General features: G+C 41.6%; 1 protein-coding gene across 2 annotated transcripts in view; it reads left to right on the top strand.

The window, feature by feature from the left end:
• The window catches only part of LOC116395433 (serine/threonine-protein kinase PAK 3), a 23,123-nt gene extending 5,245 nt beyond the window's left edge, over positions 1–17,878 (top strand). The window contains exons 2-17 of one of the 2 annotated variants that reach the window (XM_031869329.1): positions 7,370–7,563; positions 7,667–7,767; positions 10,006–10,159; positions 10,280–10,317; positions 11,964–12,026; positions 12,257–12,322; positions 13,393–13,545; positions 13,642–13,819; positions 14,480–14,543; positions 15,358–15,406; positions 15,538–15,650; positions 16,478–16,595; positions 16,737–16,836; positions 17,086–17,282; positions 17,378–17,515; positions 17,694–17,878. In XM_031869329.1, coding sequence (XP_031725189.1) covers positions 7,392–7,563; positions 7,667–7,767; positions 10,006–10,159; positions 10,280–10,317; positions 11,964–12,026; positions 12,257–12,322; positions 13,393–13,545; positions 13,642–13,819; positions 14,480–14,543; positions 15,358–15,406; positions 15,538–15,650; positions 16,478–16,595; positions 16,737–16,836; positions 17,086–17,282; positions 17,378–17,515; positions 17,694–17,783 — 1,794 coding nt within the window. In that variant the 5' untranslated portion in view covers positions 7,370–7,391 and the 3' untranslated portion in view covers positions 17,784–17,878. The remainder of the gene's footprint in view (positions 1–7,369; positions 7,564–7,666; positions 7,768–10,005; positions 10,160–10,279; positions 10,318–11,963; positions 12,027–12,256; positions 12,323–13,392; positions 13,546–13,641; positions 13,820–14,479; positions 14,544–15,357; positions 15,407–15,537; positions 15,651–16,477; positions 16,596–16,736; positions 16,837–17,085; positions 17,283–17,377; positions 17,516–17,693) is intronic. The other variant, XM_031869330.1, reaches the window with a different exon arrangement.
• The last annotated feature ends 3,198 nt before the right edge of the window (positions 17,879–21,076 follow it).

Here is a 21,076-nt window from a genome sequence, read left to right as displayed (position 1 = left end):
GAGTTGCTGATATAAAGCATCCATCTTGTGTCCTTACTGTGGACCTGAACGCATGCCAATTCATAAGTACAATGTCTGCAAAAATACTTTATATTTCTCGATGGACTATCGAGTATGATTGAAAATAAAGCATTCTGTCAAGTGAGGAACCGGTCGTTCTGTCAGGGAGAATAGAGAAGCTATCATAAAAGGTACTGAGATGATAAATTGGCTCCGTCAGGCAGGAAATGCCAATCAGAGAAAACCAAAAGTTATAGGAATGTGCTTTGAATATAATTCTGTCAGGAAGGAATAATCTCTCAAAACAGAAAGCCAGTTGTGTAAATAAGGTAGCTACGTTTTTAATAGCTTTTGTCTACTTGACAGAATGAGCTACCATATTTTACTTAATCTTTATTTAGCCAGGATAATCCTCAGTCCTGGCCAAGATGGCTGCCTCAAAAAAACAACTACTGGCAGTCCATTTGCATAGATGTTTCCCATCTGACAAAATAAACTGCCTCACTTTAAAGCACTTTTATTCTACCGGTAACTCCTCCCAACACCTCAAACTGTCACAACACGATGCACAGCGGTTTTGTCAGCTGCACTGTTCAATAGTTTTTCATGCTTTTAATCTAATGTCGTTTAGATTCTGCAAAAAAAGGAAGTGTGCACACAGCTAATTAAATTACCCCAGAAAGCACATACCAAAACGATTGTTTTGAGATACAGAAATCTGATGAAAATGAGGAAGCTAGCATGACGGGAAGTCTAACTGTGCACACACATGCATGTTGGGGCTGTAAGAGAGAGAGCAGCACAAGGGCGGTTTCACCCAAACTAAATATTAAATGACAACAAGCTCACAAGCCTCTCCAGCAGGGGAGTTATGGAAGAATAAGCCTGGAACCAGAGTCATGGTGGATTGAGGCTTGTGGTGAATAAATGGATCTCCTGTTTGTTTTTTTTCTGCTTTGTTTTGAACACCAGTAATGTTAAGTAAGTCCGATGATGTGGTAATGTTTTCAGAGTAATTTGTGTGAGGTTTCTATCGTCGTGGTTTTTTCAATATCATTAGCTGCTGATGTGGCTGGTGGCTAATAATAGATCAAGTTTACAGATTAGAGATGTTCATGCACTGAAGTGTTATCAGGTTTCCGTTTTAGTGAAAATAATCTTGAAAGGGTCTACGTGTTTCTCTGAGGGTGTAATGTGGGAGGTCAGTGTGAAGGGACACAGTAGATGAACTATCGCATCCATTTAGCTTTTGATATTGTGTGATCATGCTCTAGTTAGCATATTATGAACGGGTATAAGCCTTTTATCCCAACACGATTAAAAGATATTCATGATCAACAGTTGGCTGTCTCCCAAGGCACGTGTATCAGCTAAAAATAGAAGTTAGAAGAAAAGTTTGATTTCAATTTTTGTGTTCACTAATGAAAGAAAAAGTTCAGTAATAGACAAACAATGAGAAAAAAACACTTTATGAAAGGGTGAAAACCATTGAATGAATAATGAAAATGTAATAAAGCTTTCATCAAGCATCATTAATATGTTTCTGAGTTTATATTTGTTGTTACCCTGAATAAAGATGTTTGCTCAAAAAATCTTTCCACAATCAAACTCTCTCCGTGAAATAGGAGACAGCAACTGAAAGTGAACTCGGCAAGATTCATGCTCCGTTGTCTCACCTGCCACCTGTTGTAAGCAGACTGATGAGATTTGCTGTGACTCGTCCCTTTCGTGAACCAAACATTGGCAGCTGTATGCAAAGCAGAGTTTTGCTGCAGGGGGACCAAACCAGAGAGGTGGAGCCTCATCAGACAAAAGATGACATATCAAACATTTTTATATCAATTGTGTGCAACAGTAGCCAGCTGTATATTTATGTTTTGGAGATTCCAGGTTCAATGTTTGTTGTGTGTGTGATGCTTTTATGTCACTTTAGTCCCTAATCTACTGAGTCTGACAACAAACAAGATATAACGTGTTAATAAGTGAGCTTGAGAGGTGATGGTAAGTGGATGTAGTTACCTTTAGAGAGAGCCAGGCAAGGGGTTTCTGGTCTTTATGCGAAGCTAATATTTACCATCATACGCGTGGTATCAATTTTGTCATCTAACTGGGCAAGACAGCAAATAGGCATTTCTCTGAAATGTAAAACTACTACTTTAACTACTATAGTTGAACTATCTTTCAGCCATAGTTTAGGCATGAAACTGCTCACAACAAGATCTGTATTATGTTCTCCAAAACTAGGCAAGTTACACCAAAGCAATCTAGATTGATAAATAGCGCTACAAATGAGGGCAATTTGATTTTGGAGTGAACTGTCCCTTTAAAGCTCAAACTCTGGTACACACCATGTGAACACAAGGCCCAGAGACACTGAGTCAAAATCCTGTAGAAGTGATGAATCTTCATGAAAAAGGTCTATTTATTAACATAATATCTATGAGGCCCAGTCACATAACATTATGTTCTTAATAAGTAAAAAGCATTTTGGCTTATGTTACATTTTTCTATGAACTAAAAATAAACAAATAAAAGTGAGATTAGATTAGGTGATTTCCTCGTTTCACCACATGAGATTTTGGTCTTGTGACCATAATTTCTAGAGAATTGAACTAAAATGCCAAACTCCTCCCCCCTCAACCTTCCCTTGAAATTAAAAGGGGGGGGGGGGCATCTGGACTGTGACTGTGTTAAATTCTGACCTTGAGAGGCCGACCATGTGAGAGAGGAGCGTTTGTGCGTGTTGACATCTGTGTGTCGTCGGCCTCTGATGTCTGGATGAAGGGTCCGTGTTATGTGAAGGCTGGCAAGTGAACTGGTCTCGTCACTCTTTGCTCTTGCTAACAGGAGAATGGGCCAACTTTTCTGGAGCGGAGGCCAGTACAAGAACTGTAAGCACCAAGATGAAGGCGATAACAATACTAAACTGCAGCTCTATCATCCCTCCCTCCTTATCCTTTGAATGTCCTCTAGCTGTCCGTCCCATCCAAGTAATCAGCATCCTTCAAAAGAAGCACAGCCGAAGCCAAGTCTAACAGAGAGCGTGTCCTAATCAGGGGCACGAAGAGCCGGGCTTATGGATTCCTCCCCCACTGCGGGGCCATTACTGGGCCGCCATGGGCTCAAGATTAGAGCCTCTCCCCGTGTTAGCCATTCAAATTCTGCATTAATGTTTGAAAAGAGCAGAGAAAATGTCTGCTCTTCATGGATAGATTAATATTTTATGGAAGAGAAATGTGAAAACATCCTCAGTAATATCTGAGTTGAGCCGGTGTGTCTGTGGTCGTCCTGTGCGTGTGTGTTTTTTATAGGCTCTCGTGCGTTCATACGGTATACTGCTGTCAAAACGTCACATCCTACCCAAGCAAGCCAAGCAGCAGGAGGTGTGGTTGTAAATTTCAGACAAATTTGCATATTTGGGATCAGTGTGACAGCTGCCTTTATGACAGCGATTGGTCTCTTGCTGATCTTTGCTTCCTTGTCTGCTGAAGTTGAGCCTCAGTTGATTCATCATGTGGAGAGACAAGCCTATGTGTGTTTCAGAAATAGGAGCTGCTTGTTTCAGGCACAGTGCACTCACTGACTGCCTGTCAGTCAGTCTGCACAGTAAATAGGTAATTGTTTTATGTGAGGGAAGAATCAAGTAATGTCTGGGCCTCCGTGAAGCTGCAGTCTTCAGCTATCTGACTGCTCCGCAGAGCTGGTACAGGTGATTAGACAAATAGTTAGTTTGTGTCCCAAGTAAAATCATTTTGGTTATTTGTGGTTTCCTGCTGTATTCTGCTGCCTGATATAGAAATGACCACAGTCAGACACTGAAGAGTTTTTTGTTAGCTACATAATTCATCCACACTGCTCTCCAATGGCAGTTGTGTCTGAAATTATCATATTGATGAGCATGAGCTTCATCTTCACTTTTTTTTTTATGCAAGTGTGCCAGAGGAGAACACGAGTGTCGGTGAAGTAAAGTAGCACAGTATAAGATTCACCCAATAAACCTCAAGAAATTATCAATTTTTATATTTAAATGGTTCAGAACCTCGTCATTATTTGATGTTGCTGCTATTTTTTCTCTCTCTCTGTATTTGCTGACCGGACAGTAACCTGATTGAGTAGATCCTAGTTGCTGTTTTTAGGTCTTGCCATGTGCTCGTTATTGAATCCACATCTGTGCATGACTATATGACCGCTGTGTGACATACTGTAGCTGGCAAGAATGTGTTCAAAAGATTATGTCAATGGATTAACAGAGGCATCAGTCACAGCTGCATTAGTCTGAACAGGCAAAACACATTTATATGTGTATATGTAATTTTGCCTTGTAGCCAATATTCCCTACGATCCTTTTAACCTTAAATTTGGGTTCATGTGTCACATACCGTCTATCGGGCTTCCACAGGTCTTATTTATTGCCATGGTACCTTCTTGTAGCTTTTTTTTGGTGTTTTGTTGTGACAGCTATGTTGTCAGCAGCTCCTCGTCAGCATTGAGACGTTTCTTTGTAAAGAGCAGAGTGTAACTGGGTTTTGTTGTTAGTGACACGCCTAACCTCCAACATGAGAGAACCTGTTTGCTGCCGTTGTCCGGACTCTCACCTGGAAGTCACCCAACACGGTAGAAAACCACCAGCATCTCTCGCGAGACTCTGGAAATAATCCTAATCCAAAAGCACATTAAGGTCATAACCGTGTTTCTCATTAGCTGTCTGCTTATTGAGAAATAGTGTGTGCCCCCCCCCAGCCAAGATGAATCAACATGTGATTTTATTAGTGTTGTTAATCTATCAGGAGTGAGTCACCTTCTCATGAACCCAACCAGGGTCACGGGTTCAATTGATGCAATCACTTGTTCGGTGTATAACATGCGTCCCCCATTTGTTGCGTGAACGTTCATCTTGGGCTGCTATGTACCAAGTGATTTTCTGCAGATATCCAGTTGAAATGACGTCTTTGCGGTTTCTGTGTTACATTCTCTTGCCAAGTGAAACCAGATTGTTATTCTCCTCACACAGCAGCAGAGGGGAACAAAAAAAAACTCTGTCCAGTTTATTAGGAAAGAAGACGATAGAGTCGGTCGTCTTTTATCTCAGACCAATGTTTAATCGTTTCTGCATAGGTATTGGCAGATATTTTGTAGTCTAGTCTTTATGAATAAAACATAATCAGTTTAATTACACCTTAATTGTTAATGTTATTTGAGGGGAAATATGAGATGAGAAACTGTTCTGCTCTTATGGAGATAAAAATGTATTTAAACTTGTAGTTATCCAGTAGCTAACCAATAAATAAAAGATCGAGGTTAAATGCCCTGACATTTTATCAGTTCAACTTCTATCAAGTCTGGACTTAAATTAAAATTTCCAACAATTATTAGTAATAAAAATTCTTGTTGTCCTGTCCAAACAGGAAATGACACATTTCTGACAAATGTGTTTCAAAAGAACATGAGTGTCTTATGCAATAGCGTTGTTACTGTAGACTGATTAAATCATGGCTTCTTACAATCAATATTACATTTTTCCACTCATCTCATTTCTTCATTCATGCATCTGGGAAGTTAGGGTGTAACCATCCGGATTGTGTCCCGAGCAGGAAGATGCTTACATAAAATTGTGAAGGCCTCCGTGAAGGCACATGTGTGGTGCGTCTGAGGCAGTGAGCCCTGTGTGAGAGCCGGGGAGGGGCCTTTGTTTGCTTATGTAGGTCTCCACTAAGGGGGCGGCCTGGATGGCCAGCTTTCTGGGACGGTCGCGCTGCACATCACATGATGGGCTTGGCCTCGGGGTGAGGCAGTGAAGGGAGTTTAAGATGGTAGCGGGATGGGTAGATGGAAGAGGAGTGATGAGAGTGTTTACTCTCAGAATCAACTCCTGGTGACTGTTTTCACAGCTGAAGAGACTCACTGGACATCAGACCCTCCATTCAATTAGCAAATCTAAATAATATCCAAGTCTGCTGTACAAAAGTATCAGATGCGTTAGCAGAGAATCTGTCAGACCTGCAGCCGGTGTCGCAGGAACAGGATTCCTCATGTTACAATGCTAAAATAGGCCAAAGCTCTAAAAATACAATACATCGAAACTGTAACTCGGAGTCTTCTGGAAGCGTTTGATGTGACTGAATGAAGCCAACACGTCTTGAAATGGCTTTGTCACATTCATATTACCCCAGTTCTGCTGCTTCACAAACCAGAGACAAGAAATACTGCAACTCCTACTGTATATCACTTCCCCTACTAGCCCACATATTAGTACTCTGTGTACAAAACTAATTAATGTCAGACTCTCATGATGAAGAAGACTTTTGATTCACATGTAAAAAAGAAAAAGTGTGATCGTTATGCTGAAAGAATAGCTATCCTCAATTGTGCTAATGGTCTAAAGAAAAGTCACTGGTCCCAGCTTTTCTAACATGAACAGCTTTTCTTTTGCAGAATTTTAGATTCGATATATTTTTGTTTGTCACGGTTGGTAAGATGCCAAGATGTGGACCCAAATGCAGACAGTAGAGGAGGCAGCCGAATGATTTCAGTGATTTGTTAAAGAAAAAGCTTACAGAGTCCCAATGAAGCAGTAGGTCCGACAGGAAGTCAATTCACTGGGAAAAATTGATACTCTGAACACCAGGACTAAGATAAACTAGCAAAGAAAAAAGGAACTCCCATATGTAGCTAATGACTGATTGTGGAAGTGAGAACAGGTGAGCCGACTGCAGGACTAATGAGACACAGGTGAAACTAATCAGGGCGGGGCAGACAATCAAAGCTGGCGGGAAAAAACTCAAAGGCTGGAAGTGAAGTGAAACGAGAGGACGGTAACAAAACAAAGCAAGAAGCACTAAACATGAAAGATATGAAGAAGTGAAACAAAACAAACAAACATAAAAAGTACAAAAACTTAACATTATGCTCCGATTCTGATGTTTCTCACTATTTTCTGCCATTTTTTATAGAATATGCATCCAACCAAAGAAAGATGATAGCGTGTACTCTCCATTGCCATAAAGCAAAAAGCGCCGTTACTTGACACTCACTGACACACATAGAAGAAAAACACGTGTTTGTTAATAGGCTGTATATCATTAATATAATCATAATGTTGTGTTAACGTTAATATTCATATTAATATTAGTGCTTACTTTTTTATTTTGATGCTTTGGCAACATTGTTTTTCTGAAACGTTCATGCCAATAAAGCCACATTGAAATGAATTGATATTGACAAAAACATTTAGTCCCTCTATGTGGTCTTTCTTTACACTTGCTATGCAAGAAGGACTACTAGTCAAAATTCAAGGTTGTCATGACTCATGTTTGGTCCATCTATACCCAGATTTGTTTAAATACTGACCTCCTCCTCCTCTCTCTCACAGGACATTGTGAGTGCTGCTAAAGATGTCTGATAGTGTTGATATTGAAGAGAAACCACCAGCCCCCCCCTTGAGAATGAACAGTAGTTCCCGAGACTCTTCATCACTGAATCTTGCCTCTAAACCGCTTCCAATGGCTCCCGATGAGAAAAACAAGAAAGTCCGCCTGCGCTCCATCTTCCCCGGGGGAGACAAGAGTGAGTATCCTCCCCCCCCAACACGTCACCCCCATGTATTTTACCTGTGTGTATAGAAATACTAGAAATCAGCCTGTGACCATTTCTTGTTCTTCTCCTGTAGCAAACAAGAAGAAGGAGAAGGAACGTCCTGAGATATCCCTACCTTCAGACTTTGAACACACCATTCATGTCGGCTTTGATGCCATAACAGGAGAATTCACAGTGAGTATTTGTTTCACCTGATAATCAGGCGTATAAACACTAATGTGCTTCTAAAATCATCCTCCCTTCTGAAAACAGAGTCCCAGGCAAGCGTTCATATAATCACAATTCTCTGAGGAGACAGAGTCAACTAAATGATATCTTTTCCTTCACATAAAGTTGGTAATACAAGTGACCTGAATGACAATCACTATACTTCACTATACCTCATTATACCTCATTATACCTCCCCTATCAGGCTAAACCTGCACCGGAATCCTGCAATGCTTCTTTTAGCTGCAGTTTCTCTTGGCAGGAGACATTTTATTCTTACACAAACCAAGATATATAATTACATGACACAGTTTAAGTCATTTAACACTGAATTTCAGAATTTATTTATTTCATTCAGTTTTTTCGTTTTCTTGTGATTCTCAAAGTGAGGTCCGTAGTTCATAGATCACATTCTAATCTAACCAATCTTTAACTCTTAGAATCTAAACATATTTTTAATACATGTTTAATATCTTTCTAATACCTTTCTCTTGTGTAAGAATGTATCATAACTAAGTAACTACTAAAAAAATAGTCTTATCCAGAGAAACATACATGAGGGGGTCCTTGGCTGAAAAACAATTGAGAACATCTACTTTATACTAAACCCCAACAACTCTAGATATAATATATTTGGACTATTACACTTAGACACTAAATTCATCCGTTTGACGTCATCTAGTTCATTGTTATAGCCCCAAAAATAAAGCTTATTAAGCTGTTAATGTTCAGCTTTTGTTTCCACAGAGATGTTTATTCAGCACTCATTATATTGTATCATGTATATTCTACTACAGACTGGAGGGGAAGTTGTTGTAATGTATTGCATTATATTGTATAAGTGTTCATGATATTGTTTTGCACATCTTCTTTATGGTAAACATTTATCCTGGAGGTGATCCTCTGCTACATAAACTGATGTTTCTGTTGATTTACTTACTGTTAATTCTTTTAATTTTGCAATTGAGAACATGCCCGTTATTTACCGTAACATGTAAAACATGAATCTGAAATGGTTTCACAATACCAGGACTAGTTTACTACTGAAAGGAATAATTATTTTGAGATAAAATAACTGATGAGCAATCTAAGACTTAAAAGCACTTTTACACTCATGAATACTGCACGTGTTCTGGTCTATTTGACTTCCTGATGTCCAGCACTCAGTCCATGACATCAGTAACAAGTAGCTAGTTGTTCATTTGATAAGCTGCGAGCTTATTACACACACAGACCCTCATTATGTTTTAAACCAAATCACTTTGATTTCACTTCTGTCATGGATTTCTGGGAAAGGATACTGTTGATTTGCTCCTTGATTTCCCCCCCCCCCTCCAACAATCATCTTTTTTTTCATAGAACAGTTAGACTATTTCTTTCAACGGTTGCTTCAAGTGTAAAAATATCCACAAGTTTACAAAGATGGAATGAATGAAACCTACATGCAGCTCCTGTAAAATGTGTCCAGTCCACCATTAAACCATGCAAAACAAATGTGGAAATGCCTTAAAAAAAGATTAGTTTGACATTTTGGTTAATCCGTACTACTCTCATATATGTCCATTAAATATGAAGCCAGCAGCCATTTAGCTTAGCTTAGCATTAAAACCAGTAGCAGTGGGAAACAACTAGCTTGGCTCTATATAGTTAAGTTAAAAAGATGTAAACATCTCTGAAGCTCACAAATTAACATGTTGAATCTTGTTTGTTTGACCTGAAATGTGAAAACAACATGTAATGGTTAGACTCGCTGTTTCCCACTGCTCTTCAAAACTTTATGCTAAGCTAAAGAAGAGAGCGAATTAGCTTATTTCTGAAAATGTCGAACCATTCCTTTACGGTTCATTTGGTATATGGCTATTAGATAGTGACTCCAAGGAAACTGAGAATTATAATAAAGAGGAAGTACAAAAGCAAATTCTTCTCTCCAAATACGAAATCAATGCATTTCAGAAAATGTAGAAGATTTTCTTCACCAAGTTTATGTTCAAATGACATTCTTTTATAAAGATTATTAAGGGTTAAATAGCGGTAGGTTTGGGGATATGTTGGGTTGATTGACAGCTGTAGTGATCGCTTGTCCACAGTATTCACGCTCCTAAAAGTCGGTGTGTGAAGCTCTACATCTACAACTGTTTCTGGCTGTGAGTGAAGGAGTATTAACAAACCAAAGCTTGAACATTAGACATCTGTCTCTTTGTGCAGGGTATACCGGAGCAATGGGCCCGGCTCCTACAGACCTCGAACATCACCAAGCTGGAGCAGAAGAAGAACCCGCAGGCCGTGTTGGACGTCTTGAAGTTCTACGACTCCAAAGAGACCGTCAACAACCAGAAGTACATGAGCTTCACCTCGGGAGGTAAACAACACCAGAACACTAACGGAATGAAATAACATCCACCAATGTAACAAAAAACATTTCATATTTATCCTTATGTATAATACAAAAGATTTTAACAATGTTCCTTTTCTGTTTCAGACAAGTCGGCACATGGGTACATAGCAGCAAACACTCTGGTGAGTTCTTTTAATATCTAGACTTGCTTTGGCTAGTGTTGGTTAAACCTAAATTATGCATTATTAATAATGTAGAAAGCTCCATATAATAAGCATCTAACAAAAGGTATGTCAGTTAATACCACCTGCTATTTAAGGCTGAATTTAAAATGAATCATGGTAATAAAACACAACTCTTTTTGTTAGAGGTTGCTCCTCTGTCCGCCTCATTAGGGTTTTTTATTGCTGCACTGCAGATATTGACCTCACTAGACTGTCTGGTTATTATAATAAAATAATACAAGTACAAATCAACCTCTGGCGTTCAGCCATAAGCAATCTCTGCCACATTTCATTGGAAAATCTCTCACCTCAAAGATATATTTCCTCCTGATTTATCTACATCTTAAAATGTAATAAAACAAAACAGGTAAGTTGTAACATTATGGCTTTATTTCATCGCCTTGGACCTCAGTGCAATTATGCCTCTCCCACTACACCACAGTGAATCTTCCTCACTTCACGCTCACTAACTCTATCTGGGAATTTCTGTGATAGACTGTGTTACTGTGCAGCCCGTTTATTCCACTCACTTCTGCCTGTAATGGGTGAAATGTGTGCGCTCCCCTCTCGAGGCTTACTGTCCTCACGATGCGGCCTAATGCCCTGAATTTTTCATATATGCCAATCAGTCTGCAGCTCCTGCGTGGAAACGCTGACGGCTGTGAGAGCCACCGCTGCTCATTGTTTATTTTTCCAATCTACTCAACCAGATTTTGAAATACCGATAGACAAGCTTCACTGAAAAGCTCAACTGCATCTAGAAGGACTCCCGCTGTGGTGACCTCATTCCAGGCTTTGACCAGAGTAATCTATGCTTTGAATGCCTCGGCCTGCACATGCTCAGCTGGGTGAAGAAGTGGGAAAAAACCAAGTCTGTTCAGTGGGATTTGCTGCCCGAGGCAAAGTACAATGGGATCCCTTAATGCAGGGCTGTTGCTTGAGAGAGCTCTTTGCCAGTGAAGGGAACCCGGGTGTGGCAGCGAGTCTAAAAGGTTGTGCGAGCCCAGTGAAGGTGTTTGAGAGCATCTCAGCCTTTGGACTGTCGCAGAGGTCCTCGGCCTGCAGTGGTGACTCAGCTGTTGGCTACGGTGCTGCAGACTTCACCATTGGTTTGGTCCGTCACTGTCTCAGGCAAGCAGAAGTATGGGAGAGGTGCTAATATTTGATCTGTAGACCAACCTTCTCCTTAGAGAGAGGAACGGTACCTGATGCTCCCTGTCAGATTACTTTGAACAGCAACAACGACTAACCTGCAATGCGGGTAAATATTTGAGAGCTGGTGTGTTGTTTTCCCCCAGCCAGGAAATATTTCCTCGAGCCTTGTCATTAGGGATTCAACTTCGTGACGTCAGCGTACGGAACAGAAGTGGAAGATATAGCGATCAAATGAAAGCTGATTAAAACGTTTTACACAAGAAATCTGAAAATATGTTATATGCTTGCCTATAGGATGGTCCTCAGGTGGCATTATTTGTCTCCATCATGTCCCCTCATGCTAGGGATCAGGACGATTTACAGACCTAATGTCCCTCAGGAGCGTACCCCCCCCTTAAACGTTGTTTGGGTTTGTTTTGAGTAAATCCATTTTCAACCTTCACATTCAGAACCGACTGCTGTCATCTGGGCCTCCTGTCAGCCTTAGAACCTGCAGCGCATTATTTGACAAGGTAACTCCTCCATATTACTTTCCACATAATGTATCTCTGCATTGGCTTTGAAGCTAAATTTGATCTCCTAACTTTGATTATTCCAACTGCAAAACGCACATAAATATATGATTTCAGACGCATAATCACTCTGTACTGAAATATCATTGGGGGGGGGGTATATTACTTTTTGATGTTACTGATGTGTTTGTTATCTTCCACAAGAGCACCTCTTATCTTTTTTCAAATAGGCCGTCTCTGAAATGGCAGGGCAGGGACGCATGCCACAAAGGGTTGTGATGACTGTCAAACTGCATGTATGAGCTCACATTCTTTACAATCGCCAATAATATGCCTTCATCACCATTGTAGACATTACCGCATGGCTCTGGGAGAAAACAAAACTAAAAGAAATAACCCACATGGCACTGCTTACAGTTAGACACTCATTGCTGCACTGCAGTCTTGGCCCAGCTCTCCTTGGAGCGGGTCAGAGGCCCAGTATGTCTGAATGAAGGACTGGGACTTTCCTTCAGCCAAACCCTTTCCCTTTAATCACCAGAACTAAGCTGCACTGCTTCATTTATGCATGACGAGACTGGAAATGGATGAAATGTTTCCACTCCATAAGAGGAAGATGATCCAAGGCTAGCAGAGGGTTTTTTTTTTTTTGGGATGGGGGGAATAAAGGCTGAGCATTAGGCATAATAAATATGCCTGAGGCTTATTAATCCGACTTGTTAAAAGGTATCAAGAGGATGTCTACGGTTCATCACCATATTGCACATTACTGCAATGTGGCAGCATGTCTTCTCCTCCAGCACAGTGAAATACAGCAGCTTGGTACTTAAATAAAGTAAATGCATTATCACACCTGACTCGACCCCTTGTAAACTGAGATAAACTGCACTGGATGGCACCTCACTCTGTTAATGCTTGTCTCTTTAGCTCTCACTGGACTCATAACACTTCCCTTCACTATTAACACAATTGCTCCCAACAATTTAACCCCAATCATATTTGGTTTTTTTACACAAACTGTCAGAAGTATCTCTACAGATGAACTGTATTTTGTTTATGGTGTTATGATATACAATTTATGTCACCACTTTGGAATAAATTGTTGATTCGATGTGAATCTGTGATATGGTTGATTACAATCTAAAAATGAATTCACCATCACACACAGCTTGTATGTTCTTTATGAAACTCAACTGGCCAAAACTCAAACTCTGTTCGTGGTTGGTTTGGGGTTTGCAGGTTGTTTACTGTGGTAAAGTTTACATGTATTTATAATACATAAATGCGAAGCTCTGCACATACTCTTTTCATTCCACGCTCCTTCATGGCACATGCATCCAGACTCACTTCCATCTCTACCCTCCAGGGTGCCAAAACATCGTCGTCAGAGCCCCCGATCGCTCCACCTGTGTCAGAAGAGGAGGATGAGGAAGAAGAAGAAGAGGAGGAGGAGGAAGAAGAGGATGATGACGACGAGCTGCCCCCGGTTATCGCGCCTCGGCCCGAGCACACCAAATCTGTGAGTTTGTAATACGCCGCTGGGCGATGGGTGAAACCGTTCTGCTTGCGAATCCGAAATCCCCTCTGCATGTCTTTGACTCCTTTCTCCTCGCAGATCTACACGCGCTCTGTCTCTGTCTTGGAGCCGAAGCCTCCCACCCCCGTGAAAGAAGTGGTGACTCCACCGGAGTCGCAGGTCCAGCCGGATAACACGTCCAACACAATGTATCGCCACACTGACCGTCAGAGGAAGAAGTCCAAAATGACGGATGAGGAAATTCTGGAGAGACTCAGTACGTGCCTCAGACACTTTTCATGAGCCACAAAAACAGTTAGTTCAGATGTTCACATGGATTGTCTGTCTAAAAGCCTTCTTCACACTGCCAGGAACTGTTTTGGTGTAGAAATCCTAAATCTCTTGATTTTTTTTTTCTTTATTTGCCTAAAAACAATTAAATATGAAGATGTGGAGTTTAAAAAATAAAATCGTAGTCATCCACAATTTGTAGGAATCTACACAAAAACAATACTGAGGACACGACTTGAGTGTTCAATAATTCACTGTGTAGTGATTCAGACAGGCTGGATATCTGGATTCCAGTAGCTGTTTTCCACATATTATTTTAAGTGCACAGATTCTGTGTATTTAGAAGAAATGTGCAAAAGAACAGTACTACTGTAATCAAATTTGGACAAAGAAGTACTTTTTGTCCTTGGCTGTGGTTTTCTCTAGACCGCTCCTCTCTCTGCAATATGACTTAAGCCCAAACTACCAGCATGCACCCTGAAGTAGAGATGCGTGTACTGCTCTACAAGGCAGGGTACGTCTGCAACAGAAGGGTCGGAAACGTTTTACGCTGATGTTTTTTTTTGTGTATTTGTGCGAAAGCCTTCACGAATGTGGGCGCCCACACAAGCTCAATCATTATATATCTGCTTTCTCTCTGACTCAGGGAGTATTGTGAGCGTGGGGGATCCCAAAAAGAAGTACACACGCTTCGAGAAAATCGGACAAGGGTAAGTTCATCCACGATCACAAACTAGTCGACACGGTTACTCAAACAGAGCAATGTCGGGAGCAGTCAGTCTCGCCGGGAGAGATGGAGCTGTAGTGACCACTTTAGTGAGACGGAGGCAGAGGGAGGGTTGGGCTGAAGGACTGGGAGAGAAATAAGCAGAGAGGAAATGAGAAGTGTATCCTGAAATGGCCAAGGGCCAGATTAGCTCATTTCTCTCTCTCTCTCTCTCTCTCTCTCTCTCTCTCTCTCTCTCTCTCTCGCCTTGTCTTTCTGTGTTTTACACAATCTGCAGACAAAAGCTGTGTTGTTGTTATCTGCTTTGACATGCTCTTTATTTCCATATTTGCTCAGGAAGCTCCTATCTTAATCAGGAGATAACTCTGTATTTACTCTGTGCCGGGCTATCTTTCACTTTTTACTACCAGGAACTATGCGCTGTTATTCATAAACTAGCTTCTGACAGTACACAGGTGTAGCTCACGGCCAGAGAAAGTGGAAAGATCAGAAGACTAAATGCACGGCGGAAGGTTGTTAGTATCGTGAAGTACACTTCCAAATAAGGACAGAATGGCTGCATACCATTCCTATTGTAAACCATAAACTTCTTATAGATCTTTGTGCTCATCACTGTTACATACGGTTTATTAATGAAGAGCCAAATAGGACTCTGGCATGAAATGTAGACAACTTACAACTTAGACTTGGTCTTTGTTGAAGTATATGCTATAAGTCTCTTGAATCTTTTATAATTGTCATTCATTATAATTTATTATGATTGTAATGAATGTGATTTTGATCTTGTGTTTCACCAGAGCGTCCGGCACTGTGTACACTGCCATCGACATAGCAACTGGCCAAGAGGTGAGTTGATTATACAACTACAGTGTGTACAATACAAAGTACACATTGTGTATTATTTATGTTTTACTTACCAAGCCATTGAGGTTTTCCTTTGAGCTGAGCCACACATTCCTCCTCGTCTGTTTTCTCAGGTGGCCATCAAGCAAATGAACCTGCAGCAGCAGCCCAAGAAAGAGCTGATCATCAATGAGATCCTGGTGATGAGGGAAAACAAAAACTCCAATATTGTGAACTACCTGGACAGGTCAGTTTTCACACACAGGGTCATGTATCACACACAGTGAATACAAGCCTGAGGTCACGGCCTCTTTTCGGTTATTTTGCCTCAGAATAGATCACATTTTCCCAGAGTCCAGGCGACGTCTTCAGATTGCTTGCAGTCCAAAACCTAAATATATTAATTTATTGTTATATAATATATATTAGAGAAAAGCAGCAAATCATACAAACCCATATTGACTCCTAAAAAGACATTAACAGGTATAATACACCGTTATTAGTACTTTATTTAAAGACAGTTACATGTATTTGATGTTCATTTGCCAATAGCAACTGGTTTTGTGGTCAGAACTTAAGGTCAGTGACTGTTGTCATCATTAATGACATTGAAGGATCCTCTGAGCCTTCTTCCTAGATCCCCCTTCTTCTTCTTCCTCTTTTTTTTGCCCTTTAATAGTGGTCAGCATTTGTCATTTGGTACATGACTGCCACCTACTGTTTTAAAAGAATTTGACCACACAATCACTCATTTTGTATCAAATTATTAAGCATCTGCTCCGCTCGGCTCGGATTTCATTACATCGGCCTTTCAGATGTTGTTCACAGCTGGCAGTAACATGCTTGAGCACCTACTGTGTGTTGTAATTAACTCTGCATCATGAGATGTAAGTTGTAGAGATGCTGCTTTGTGCTCCTCTTCTTGGGAACTTTTGTTCTCATTTTCTCCTCGTGTGCCAAGTGTCAGCCATCTCGCCTAGATTATTGATTCGTCAAAGCAACGACTGAACGTAAAACCCTAATATGAATTGCATGTCACGCTAAAACTGTATCTTTCCTTCTGGCTTGTTTTAGTTACTTAGTAGGAGATGAGCTGTGGGTGGTGATGGAGTATTTGGCCGGTGGCTCGCTGACAGATGTAGTGACGGAGACCTGCATGGACGAGGGCCAGATCGCTGCAGTCTGCAGAGAGGTAAGAAGCCAAGTTCAGACATCAGCAATACCCCTGATTACCTCTGTGGCCATGAAGTTGATCCGGACATTTAGGTGGGCACATGCAAACATTTCAACAAAAATGAGAACTAAAGCTTTTTTTCTTTCTCTTTCTCTTCAGTGTCTTCAAGCCCTGGACTTCCTACACTCCAACCAGGTGATCCATAGAGACATAAAAAGTGACAACATCCTCTTGGGTATGGACGGATCCGTCAAGCTCAGTAAGTCTACATATTTTTGTTCTAACATAGTTTATTTGGCATTAGTGTGGTAGAATTAAAGTAAAGAAAACCACCATTTCTGAGAGAGAAGTGTTTGAGATGTGTGTTTTAAGGGAGATGGCACTGTGATAAATGAAAGACATGGGGTAAATTGACAGTAAAACTGTGTATTTAATGTGATAAAGCAAAATGCAAACAAAGACTACAACACTCACCACTGCATCTCTCTCCCTCCGTCTTCCTCTGCAGCCGACTTTGGCTTCTGTGCCCAGATCACTCCAGAGCAGAACAAGCGCAGCACGATGGTGGGAACGCCCTACTGGATGGCGCCCGAGGTGGTGACTCGCAAGGCTTATGGCCCAAAAGTGGATATCTGGTCTCTGGGGATCATGGCAATAGAGATGGTGGAGGGAGAACCACCCTACCTGAATGAGAATCCACTAAGGGTAAGACACAAAATTGGCCCCCTAGTGGTCATACAGGATTTCTTTCCTATGTTACCCTCATTTGATGGTCTGTTTGACCTCTTCCATCTCTCCAGGCGCTGTACCTGATAGCTACCAACGGGACTCCAGAGCTGCAGAACCCAGAGAGGCTGTCATCTGTGTTCAGAGACTTCCTCAACCGCTGTCTGGAGATGGATGTGGACCGCAGAGGCTCTGCCAAGGAGCTGCTTCAGGTACAACCACGACTAGAACCTCAATAAACGTACAAGCATATGCATACACTTTCATGTCCTGCAGATGTCAGCAAATCACAATAAAAGTCAACTATTTATAATAATAAATGTGCATGTGTCACTCTTTGGCACCACAGCTACATTTTTATTAATATATATAATCTCTATCCTCTTGCAGCATTCCTTCCTCAAGCTGGCGAAGCCTCTATCCAGCCTGACGCCTCTGATTGTAGCTGCCAAGGAAGCCATAAAGAACAGCAGTCGCTAGTGTGTGCCCTCTGTCCCCACCCGAGGCTGGAGCCCTGCCTGTGATGTGTGCGTTCATGGGGGGCAGGGGCTTGGGTGTTTGGCTGGTGGGTGACGTGACAGTGGCAGCACAAGGAGTGTGGGGGTGGGGGGGGTGGGGGGGGGAGGGGGGGATTTGTGTGACTTACCATGAAAGCACAAGGACAAAAGACCCCCAGGCCTCATACATAGGACGGACATCTGGCCTTGCAGCCTCTCGGCCCATGCTGCTGAAAAAGACCTTGCCTCCTTGTTTACTTCTCCAGCACTCTGTACATGTAGAGCAGTCCATCACAAGTGTGTGTGTGCGTGTGTGTGTGTGCGTGCGTGCATGTGTACTAACTGTGCAGATCTCTTTGTGTCATACGTCTTGTTCGGCAGCAGTCGCTCCCCAAACCAAGAAACATTTTCAAGAGGAAACTTCAGGAGAGAAGATGAGCGACTGTCAAAAGGAAAGGGCCTGAGATTCCTTCCCTGCCCAGCTTTAGGCTGGGTTTTCTCTCCTCTAGTTCCTCTGTGGAGCACAATCAGGCCACACTTGCACCTGAAGTGGCTGATGTGAGAGAGTGACTCTGGACCCAACCTTTGCCTGCATGACTATGGCTCCGTGGAGAAACATCGCTGCTACTCTGCAGATTGTCACATCTCAAGGTGGCATATTTATGTGTATGTGTGTGATTGTGTGTAGGGCGGTGCAGCTACAGGGGAATACGTCAGGAATCATTTTACATGACTTATGCCAGCTTTAAACATCCTTCATCAATCCGCTTCATATCGGCACAGAGAGACGAGTCCCGTATTTCATTTGAGACAACTTCTGTCAGACAGTCTCTGTCGTAGAGTCACTGGAGTTCAGGTTACCTTAAATTAATTTGCTGATTTTCTCCCAAAAACTGGCTGCATTTGATCAGATTTAATGTTCTGATTCCAAAAAATATTGAAACACTGTTGGTGCACAATTTCCCAACGCAAAGGATTAAATTAACCAGAACACGTGACTCGATTGTAGATTAAACATGCAAATATTTAATTATGCATACTGCACATACATTCATCTCAATTTAAAGAGTTGTAGTTAAAGACACTTCGACATGGAGATGATCTGTCACACATTTAAATGCAACATCGTGTACTGAACACTCTTCTTATTCCATGTGGCAGAAATGATAAGAGGGACTATAAAGCAATGTCCACTTGTTTACTAATGCAAGAAATTCATCTGCAACTTCAACAGATAATTCTGACATGTTTGCACACCGTACATAAACTGTAGCATTCATTGCGTACAAGCATCTCAAATAGGATTATCCATAGACAGAGTGTGTGTGGCTTTCTGTACGCGGCTTTAGACAACATCTGACATCTATCCATCTTCACTGATTCTTGTTATTACATCTGACAATTAGGTGTGAAATACAAAGAAAGACAAATACGACAGACAGTAAATATAAATGTTTTCACTAAATATCTGTATTGAACGATGGATCGTCCTTTTCAAGGAGCTTGCACACAACATCTCAGCCTTTCAAATATTTTGTTTTTCTACAGCAGTAGCAAACCTGCAGTGAGTTGATGGTGTAGTGTCACAGATTGTCCCCACGCATCCCTGTAACCTCAAACCTGAAGCAGGAAAGATGCTCATTGACAAAAACAATTATACAAAACATAAAATACGCTGAATATATATTCAATCCAAAATGGTCAGTCAGAACAACAAACTGCAACAAGATGTGGCGGGAGGAAGACATTTTCTTCATCTTGTAATTCATTCATTATTTGTGGTGACTTAAAATAACTTTAAAGTATGAAGAGAAATGTAAAATTTAGATAATTGAAGTAATTCTCCAATCTTTGCTCTCCAGAAGCACAGGTCTTGTGGTCTTACTATCTTACATTGCAGAACACATTATGCGACTGTGACTTTACATGTTTGGATCTAATACCAACAAAAACGCCGGGAACCAACTGTCCTCCTCGCCCACCTGCCCCCTCCCCCTTTTGTATTTAAGCTGCTGCTCATTCATGCTTCAGCGTCCTTTTCGTCCTTTAATGGTGCTTCATGTGTCTTTTGTCATACGACCTGTACGTTTTGTCGTGACTCTTTGGAACGCGTCGCAGATCGGAGAGGCGGGGAATGTTATCCACTGAGCGAAGTAGTGGAGTGGTTGCCATTTTATGATTGTACCTTGTCCTAATGAGCACTGGAAGCAGGAAACCCGTAGTAGAGGTTCATATCGTTTGCAAACATTCCTTCCATACCCGATTATCTGATTCCTGTACAGAGGTTATCTACTTTGTGTTGGTATTTGGTAGCTTCGTCAGGCATTTCCCATGTAGCGTCCCTCGCTGTGTGAGTGCGTACGTTTGTGTGTGTTAGGGAGGCTACCTCAATCTGCACTAGAAGACACCTCACTCGTGTTGTCCACTTTGAGGTGCAGGGTAGCTGCTTAGTCATATTGTACCTCCATGTACAGCAACTGTACAGAAGATGAAGGGGGGATGTTAGACAGGAGGATGCAACAGAATCCATGCATGTAAAACAAAACTATACACTGTAACCCATCTTCAAATAGGTTAAGATTGTTAGGATATGTATGTAAATATGATGGGAACAGCCCAGCTCCCCATTTTGTTTTTCAGAATTATGTAACTTAAAATGACAATATTCAGGTTGCTCTATGGTATGTATCAATATATGTTTTGCACCCTGAAAAATCAAAAAAGAGAAAAACTGAACACACACGCCGTCTCTGCACTCCTGGATCCGGCTCTCCTGTCTGGGCTTTATCGGAGAAACTCCTTCATCTGGACAGAGAGCAGACGAATGCAGCACTCTGTGTGCGGGCCCACACAGTCTGTCCCGAGTACCACTGCTGAGTGTTAGTACATGTATGTGTGTGTGTGTGTGTGTGTGTGTGTGCGGTAGGTGTGGGCGGCCCGACGGTAAGCTCCGCCGGCCCCTGGGACGTCGGGGGCCCCCCATGTACAGGTCTGAACTATGAGCACAAAGGTGAATTTCGGGACAAGAGACACTGCTGACGTGCCCCTTTTCCTGTGGTTGCTCCTGTACATTCCTTTCTTCTGAATGTGTAAACCTGTACATGTGGCGTGAAAATTCCTCTATTAATGTGTATCAAGAGAATGGAACAAAGACAAAAAATGTTACTTTTAAATTATTATCATTATTATTATTATTACTACTACTCTTATTGTCTAGCTTTGTAAAACTGCTGATCCATCCGGCATACCTCAGCAGGCCTTCCCCCCCCCCCCCCC

This window comes from Anarrhichthys ocellatus, unplaced genomic scaffold, assembly GCF_004355925.1.
Source record: "Anarrhichthys ocellatus isolate YVR2014 unplaced genomic scaffold, GSC_Weel_1.0 scaffold46, whole genome shotgun sequence".
NCBI lineage: Eukaryota > Metazoa > Chordata > Actinopteri > Perciformes > Anarhichadidae > Anarrhichthys > Anarrhichthys ocellatus.
Note: the sequence above shows the minus strand (reverse complement) of the source record. Positions and strands in the feature narration are given on the sequence as shown.